This window comes from Xiphias gladius, chromosome 12 (genome assembly GCF_016859285.1).
Source record: "Xiphias gladius isolate SHS-SW01 ecotype Sanya breed wild chromosome 12, ASM1685928v1, whole genome shotgun sequence".
NCBI lineage: Eukaryota > Metazoa > Chordata > Actinopteri > Istiophoriformes > Xiphiidae > Xiphias > Xiphias gladius.
In genome coordinates this window covers 15,493,775-15,502,424 of record NC_053411.1, presented here as the reverse complement: position 1 = coordinate 15,502,424, position 8,650 = coordinate 15,493,775, and the positions used below count along the sequence as shown (strand labels likewise).

The 8,650-nt window shown below is 42.5% G+C and overlaps 1 protein-coding gene across 1 annotated transcript; it reads left to right on the top strand.

Moving 5' to 3' along the window:
• Positions 1–1,293: 1,293 nt before the first annotated feature.
• Positions 1,294–7,365, top strand: ccnb3 (cyclin B3). The gene is made up of 12 exons (XM_040140374.1): positions 1,294–1,460; positions 1,681–1,822; positions 2,087–2,170; positions 3,820–3,932; positions 4,074–4,245; positions 4,353–4,451; positions 4,605–4,697; positions 4,867–5,004; positions 5,451–5,606; positions 5,890–6,039; positions 7,017–7,147; positions 7,282–7,365. The coding sequence occupies exons 2-12, from the start codon at positions 1,739–1,741 to the stop codon at positions 7,349–7,351; spliced, it is 1,290 nt and encodes a 429-aa protein (XP_039996308.1). The 5' UTR covers positions 1,294–1,460; positions 1,681–1,738; the 3' UTR covers positions 7,352–7,365.
• Positions 7,366–8,650: the final 1,285 nt, after the last annotated feature.

Here is an 8,650-nt window from a genome sequence, read left to right as displayed (position 1 = left end):
GGCAAACCCCAAATATCACCAGACCCAAATAACAACAGAGACAAAAAAAATAATGCCACAGTCGCTGTAATGCAATCAACACAAAACTCTACTCACTTGCTTGCTCTCTGATTTTACATAATCACAGAGCAGGCAAGTTTCCAATTTAAAAACATTAGAGTGTCATAATTGGAAAAAAAAAATACAAAATGAAAACAATCATTTACATATAAACAAAACTGATTCAAATGCAAAGCAGCTGGAACCCTTCACGTTTTCTAGACTAATCAAGGCCTCATATTGATATTTTTCAGTCGTCTTAGGACTTTGGCTTATCATGAAGATTTGCTGCAGGTCTCCTACGGCTTATTCTAAATGCTGCTGAATCTAATTGTGTGTGTCTGCCTTCTGGCGCACACACACAATTTGAACACTTTTCAGTTGCGGTACTGATATATGACCATGTGCTGCTGCTTTTGATACCACTTGCCAAACATATGGCGCATGAGCAGTCTACTTACTTGTCCCACAGCGCTACACTTATGATGGATAACATAGACTGGTGTTCATGTCATGGGCAGGGTGTTCAGCATACGTAGTAGAATAAATATTGTATATGGTATAATATACATGCATATACATATATTTGTGTGTGTGAGATAGAATGAAATATGCATAAATAGTAAAATATGTAATGGATGGATGGAATGGACACAACCTGAGTGACTGCATGAGGGACCTGCTTGACACACAGCACTTGGGTTTGATCATGCGCACCAGTGTACATAATCCGTGTCACATGTATATATCTGCCGTGTGTCTGTCCCGAAATAATCGCCATCGGTTTCGTAAACACCGAAGTTTTCCTTTTGCGACGGAAGCGTCGATGAAATCCCAGACGTTTAAACCGCTGTTGGTTTTTAGGACGTTTGAAAATCCCACATACTCCTCCTCCTAGGGTTCGTTGGATTCGAGTCCAAGGGAGCGATGTGGGCGGAAGTGATTTTTTTATTTTATTTTATTTTTAATTTTTGTCTTCAAAAACTCACCTTAAAATATTGAATGGATTTTGCCTAACTGAATAACACACACACACAACACACACGTAATTACATAGCACAACATTATTAAGATATAGCATACGTTTTTACACGTATGATGACTTATTATTAACGTTTCCGCCACGGTAATCGTTATTTTCAGACCGACGCACCGGGCGGAGCCGTTGAATAGAAACCAACGCACCCTGGCAACGGCATCCTTAGCGACTCGGTTATTGGTCCGCCCGGATCAAATTCCAGCCAATGAGAGCGGGGCGCAGCAGATTTGGATTCGCAGCTCAATCACTTTTGTGTGAGCCTACGTCTGAGACGCAACGCACGGCGAAACCCGGACTGTTTACAACTAAACAAGCTACATGCGGTGTCTGCCGGTCCCTAAACCAAGCGACGGGATCAAACGAACGACAGCCGTAAAATAAGGTGAGAGAAAACATTGATTTGAGTGAGTTTTTTCGCTTTATATTTTCATGCAGAACCGGTTCACGTTCGGAAACTGCACCCAGTAAACGCAAAGACTCGGTTTTACCTGTTATCCACTGGCTGAACCTGCTTAAACGTAAAACACAAAAGCAACACCCTGCCTTGGGATTTTTTTTTTTTCCCAACCCGCCATTTATGTGTTTTTCTTTTGATATAACAGATCACGTCGCAGCCGCCGCAGACTTCGTTTTGTTTTTTTTTTTCGGGGGGGAGAAACGATGCCTTTTCCGAAGGGAAAGAAACCCACAGTCACAGTTGGGAGCAAGATACCCAAGCTATGTGCAACGAAGACAGAGAACCAGGTAAAAGAATCATGCATTCCCGTGTCTTTCTCTGCGTGGAGTTGGGTTGTGTAAGTAGCCGGCTTAGTAGCATGGAAAGGGCTGTAAACAAAGCAGAGCCTGCAGCAGCTGTCCAATGCACGGTAAGAATGAAGTTCATGACATGTGGGATGCAGTGGGTGTAACCTGATGTTTTTATTTTTTAATTTAAACAATGGATGGACATGAGCACACGGTTTGGGTCTAATGTGTGTGTGTTGCGTTTCCTGCTCCTGTGCGCTGCAGGAGGAAGGCCCACAGGTGAAAAGGTCCTCCTCCCCTCCTCATGGAGCTCCCAAGAAGAGGACTGCTTTTATTGACATCACCAATGTAAGTCCTGTGTTGTGGGTTGTGGGTTTTGGGAGAGTGAATGGCCTTCGATTTCGAGGGTCCAAAGCCGGGTAAACGTACTAGATGAAGCAGTCGGGGCTCAAGGATGAAGACAGTCCTTGAGCAAAGTCTCCTTTAATCACTTAAACCAGTCTAGATGTTCAAGTTCCAAGCTGTAGTTTTCTGAAGTTGTAGGTAGAGGTTAAATTTGCTGAAGGTAATATCTCCCCCTTTTTATAGCGTCGTGCTCGGACTTGATGGGAATCATTCTCTGCTCAGGTGGGGGCGTTGGGTTTCGGTCTCAACTGATCACTGAGCCTGGTTCAGTAAAGTCCGGTTCAGTTTGCCTGCGCCGTAGTAACACGAAGCCCCTTTCACACCCAGACTATATTGGGAAATGCTTGTACAAGATATTTTTCGCCCTGTTGCACTTATGTGCCATCATCTCAGTCAGAAAATTGTCTCCCTGGCCACTCTTTTTAACCTTGTTACTATATATATATACACACGTTACTTGTAGTAACATCAGCCTCTGTCTATTTACCGTTTTTTCCCGACACCATGACAATACTGCTCAGCAGGTGGCTCTTAAGTGGATGCCTGAGCTTCCTCGCATCTTATTAACTTAACGTACGTGTGTAGTAGGAGTGTGCCCTTGCCTCTCCATTATCCAACTTAGTGCGCAGGTAACAAAGGACCGAAGCTTGGCAACACTTGAAAGGCGCTGGCGAAATAATAGAGACTCTTCCAAACTGTCAACTAGTGTGTTTCTGCGTTGGGTTTTTGGTGCGAAGGTGTAACTGAGCTCACACTAGTTCCGCACTGAGGCGCGAATGTGCGACCTCGCCTGGGTGTGGAACGCGCATCTTGTTTGTCAGCTCGTTCTCACAATCCCCAAAGCTCCTGCTGAAAATCCAACAAGGTGGCAGAGAGTTTTGATTCACCACTGTGCAACGTGAGTCAGTTCGGGACCCCTGTGTTTCTTGGCACTGATTCCAAATATTTACAAGTGTGATTCATGCTCGAGGCAAATTCTAAGATTCTTCATGGTTTGTTTGTTTTTTCCTCTGTGATTTTGAAATTTGATGTTTTATCATACTAGAGACCTGAGGGGAAAATTTTACTTTATTGAAATCAAAAAACTTTCTACAGAGAACGGTTGCTTTATTTTATTTTATTTTATTTTATTTATTTTTTTTTCAACTGCTGGTGAAAGTAAATTCACAATCCCTTACGTAATAAGTGTAAAAACCTTTACGCTTTTGGGAGGCCCAGTTGTACTTTGTCATTTCCATTTAACTTTTACTGAAATTTTCACTTTTTTTTTTCCATTCCCTTTTTAACTTTTTAGTAGAGCTGCAGTTATGTAGAATAATGAGCCAATTTTAATTTCCCTTCATAGTTCCTGAAAGACATTCAGAATGACTGCTTGTTTAAAAACAAATGATTTTCCTTTAAATGGAACAAGTGCTATTAATCACCCGAGTTTATAAGGCCACATTAAAATCTAATGAAATGATCAGAATTATCCTTTTAGTCTGTGTGGTGTTGCGTAATATGTAAACAACCATGATTAGAGCTTCATTGCATTTGTTGTGGCTCCGTCGTGTGTTTGGGTCGGTTTTGACCCCACTTAACTCTGTTCACAGGCTCATAAGGTTCAGATCAGCCTTCCAGGGAAAAAGAGAGAACCAGGAAAGAGTGCGGGGAAGAAAACGAGCTCCACCTCCGTGTCTCTGAAGAAACAAGCCAACCTGAAAAAGTATCAAAAACATTTTTCTCTAACCTTTCACTTTATTACTTTTATCTTGATCTTTTTTTTTATTGTATTTCCAGCTGTTTTTCCAGTATGTATCCCATTTGTAGCAAAAGTCTGTAATTCCCAGCTGTCTTTCTTCCGCAGGTCTTCTTCGGTGAGCTCAGAGGGAACGACTGCTGAGAAAGAAAAGACTGCAGTGGAGGAGAGACCCTGTGAGGAGGCGGCACAGACGGATGTAGCAGCTCCAGTAGAAGAGCTGGTGGCTCCTACGTCCACTGCTGCCTGTGAAGTGCCAGCACACCTCCAGAGACAACAGGTAGGTGGGGTGATACATTTCCAAAAAAGCTTCTGACTTGGGCAAATCTTTCTGAAAGTTCTTTTTTTTGAAAGAAATCTTTACCCCCTTGCTTTTTCCTTTTTTAGATCCCAGAGGAGTTTGACATTGACTCTGAGAACTCCGAGGACAGTTACATGTGTCCGGAGTATGCAAAGGACATCTTTGACTACCTCAAAGAGAGAGAGGTGAGCCAAACCTAAACACTGCATTACCGAATTCCAAAAGGAGTTGAAGGCATTTTTATTGGATTTGAAGAGGCTCTTCAGGAAAAATTCAGAATGCAAATGCATGCATCTTTCTGTCTTCATCTCATCTCTCTCCTGTTTTACTGTCTACAGGAGAAGTTCGTCCTCTGTAACTACATGCCCAAGCAGCCCAGCCTCAACCCAGAGATGAGGGCAATTCTCATCGACTGGTTGGTTGAAGTACAGGTGAGTTTTCCCGGGAGCCTGTGTGGCTGTGAATTTGTTTTTAATAAAAGATTTCAATGGCGTCGATTGTGGGAGATAATCTGTTTTGCAAGTTTGAAGAAAAGTTACTGCTAATTGGAACTGCAGGAGGAGTCTGACTGACTGACACTCTGGTTATGTGTTTGTTCAGGAGAACTTCGAGCTTTACCATGAGACCCTCTACCTGGCCGTGAAGATGACAGACCACTACCTGTCCCAGACTCCCGTCCACAGGGAGATGCTGCAGCTCGTCGGCTCCACCGCTATGCTCATAGCCTCCAAATTTGAGGTGAGGAAACGCAGGATGCAGTTCACACTCCGGAAAATCATGAAATTCTTGTGCCCAGATTACAGTACATTACGTTCAGAGTCTTTTAAAATATGATTTTAAAAAGTACAGTTACAGTTAAACGTCCTCTGTAATAAAGTGGGATTTTGTATAGAGCCAATTCCTCAGTTGACCATGATGAGGATTGTGGCACGACTAAAAGATGAAGGTGCTCTTGTCTCTGGCTTTGTTAATGGCCAGTGGGTTTTATTTTGAAGAAACATGGGTTGAACATCAGATAAGAGGCTCATCATGAAACGTACCCGAAGTGGGATCAAAAGAAATGAGAAATCAGACCTTGACCAAGCTCGCCGTGCTTGACCTCAGGAGTACATTTTTACCCTGATAAGTCCTTAAAATTCCTCACATCTGGCACTGATTCGTGTTTGATTTTAATGATCCTGCAGGAGCGCAGCCCGCCGTGTGTCGACGACTTCCTATATATTTGTGATGATGCGTACAAGAGGGAGGAGCTTATCTCCATGGAAGCCAGCATCCTGCAGACGCTGTCCTTTGACATCAACATCCCCATCCCCTATCGGTTCCTCAGACGCTATGCCAAGGTGTGTGTGTGCGCGTGTGTGTTGATTTCATTGCCCGAGTGTGAAGTGGACAGTTTACTCTGTGATGCCTTACAAACTTGTCTCTGTAGCTCCCTTCACCTTTCAAAATCCAAGCTGTACCTCTTCGGAAGCTGCATAGAGCCTTTTGTTTGTATGGTTTAGACGTGAGCATCACAGTGTGTGCGTGCGTGCGTGTGTGTGTGCGTGTGCGTGTGTGTGTGTCTTCACGGTCTCTTGAAGTCTGCCTTCCCTCAGCTGAGTGTTTGCTTTGCTGTCCCCGCAGTGTGTGAGCGCGGGCATGGACACGCTGACTCTGGCTCGGTACTACTGCGAGATGAGTCTCATGGAGATGGACCTGGTTCAAGAGAGAGGCTCCCTGCTGGCCTCGGCCTGCCTGCTGATGGCGCTGGTCAGCAAAGAACTGGGAGGATGGGTAGGTCCCCTCAACACAGCATGTCAGTTTGTCTGTTTTGCCCCCCCCCCCCTCAGCTCTGGTCTGATTGCAGCCTTGTAGCTCTCTGTTGAGCTGTTTTTAGCCTGAGTTGGGGTCTCTTTTGTCACTGTACCGGAGCTGTGACTCTGGTACTATTGGGTTCTCATATCAAAATTGATATTTCTGTCTAAGATGCTGTTACAAACCATTAAGAAATATCAAAAATGTCAGTGAACAACTTGACTTATTGCAGTTCACTTCTGATATTAGCCAAGTATCTGTCTTTTAGCCTTTCCCTCCAACAAGGATTCAACCCAGCTGTGCAACAGTAGCATTCTTTTGTAAACAAAGAACATTATAATGTCTGTTTTAAACCAGATCGGTTGCTTAATCTGTTCTATTTTGCCGAATGTTCTTAGTTATTTCAGTGGGGGGGGGGCTTTTACTCCATGATTCCTGTGATTGCGTCATCGTGGAAGGCTATTTGTTTGCTCTACAACCAAAAATAGTTTACCTAGGCTCTGGACCAGTACTGTGCAACATTTGATCCGGACTTTGCTCCAGTTTATGTTGTGGCGGCCTGTGTGACATCGATGCCAAACTCTCAGCTGTTTGACTGCTGAATTTCCGGCCCAGCTTCAAGAGCCAGACTGCAGCTCTGTCTAGCGAGCAGTCGTCCGCATTTCAATTTAAATGTAAATTGTTTTTCCATGTAAATTTGAGTCATCGTTGCCGCAGCGGTTCTAGGGATGGTGGGTAATTTAATGTCATTATGGGCTGACTCCAGAATCGGCTCCGGTGCATTTTTGCAATGTAGAAATGATATAATGTTTATGTAACAAATTGAAAACTACAGAGACTGAGTAATGAACACAGAGCATTGAATTTGTATTGCATTTTCTTTGAACGCTTCGGGGGCTCAACATGGCTCCATTTCTGAATAAGCACCAGTGCAAATGCCTGTCTTGTTTCTTCAGTCTCCCATCCTGCAGTTCCACTCTGGATACCAGGCGTCAGATTTGGCGCCGGTCGTCAAAAGGCTCTATGTGATGCTTTTAGCTCCTCCGGATGATAAACTGAGAGCCATCAGGAACAAATACTCCCACAAGTAAGTCTAGTATTTGAAGATTTATAAAACACATCAAGTTCATTTATAATTAAGTAATACATGTAGACAAAACACAGGAAGAGCGTAATATGAACTTTTCTGAATATTAATAGATTCTTTTAATATTTTTTCAGGGTGTTTTTTGAAGTTGCATCCCTGCCATTGGTCAACATTGATATTTTGGAGAAAGTGTTACTTCAGTGAGGTGTCAACCTCCCAAAAAATAAAATCTTGCCAATTTAAATTGAGTTAAAATATTTACAATTTTTTTCTCTCTGACAGAAAACCTGTATATAGTTTGTTGATATGTTTAATATTTATACTTGTAGTCTAGTCTGTCTTTCATATAATATTGGAAATAAATGTTTAATTCCCGTTTTTGATGGAAAAGAGTTTTAGTGTGGGCATTTATTAAGAAGTTTGCCAGTGTATTATGTTTCTACCAGTTTGTTAATAATGAGGGTTTTTTTTAGTGTTTTTGGCATTCATTTTATAACTTTTTATAAGATGGTAAAAGGAAAAAAATGTAAATTCATTAGTAATGTGTAAGCCCCCTCTGTGTGTGTATATGTAGTACAGAATTTAAAAAGTTCATGTTTTAAGCTGATGGTAGGATGGAGAAGTTGGTACATGCTGACTTTTACTGATGAATTATGCACTGGCCCACACAGGTTTTCAGAAATTGTTTCAGTTAGCAGGTATGCATGTGTGTATTTTCATTCGTTGTACAGTGTTTATCATGTTAATATCACTATGCTAATTATTTGTATAAAAGACGATGCTGTGCTATTTTTAAATGGCTGTCCTGCATACTCTTAAAATAAAGACATTAAAAAAAAAAAAGTGTGCTAAAATTGCTGTTAATCATTTTATTTGTTAAATGTATAACTGTCAGACCACACTGCTGGGTTTTTACCCTCTGTTTTACCCTCTCTATTTGGTAGGAGCGTCACTAAAACCTGGTTAGTGCAGAACATGTGAGTGTGTCGTCAGCCACTAGAGGTCCGTAGTGCACCGTGTTCCTCAAGCAGAGGTTTCAAATGTTCCCAAAGGCTCAGATACTTCTCTGCAGAGGCTGCTTTTGTGATTTCCAGCAGCCAGATTTGAAAAGTTTGACACATGATCACTCAGTGTCCGTCTTGAACTCTCATTGGACGAGAGAAGTACTGAGGTGGTGTTCGGGCCTAATGTTATCGCCTGATTATGAACCTGTGTGAGTTCAGTTTGGATGTTCATTCTTGAAATTTTGAATTAGTAACTGTACATAAAATTCTTAACACAAGGACCAATTACTAGAGCGCTTGTGTAATAGAAGTGTAGTGAAAGCAGCGCATGGCAGAGCAGCAGCAACAGCGTAAGAGTCCTGTCGGTGTCTAGTGACTGAGTGTAGGTCACCTGCGTTTTGGCTGCACAGGTGCTCACACTGTTGAGCCGGGGTCAAAGATCGAACGCTGAGGATGGAGTCGTTTTCCTACAATTCAGTCAGTCCTGAACTAGACAATA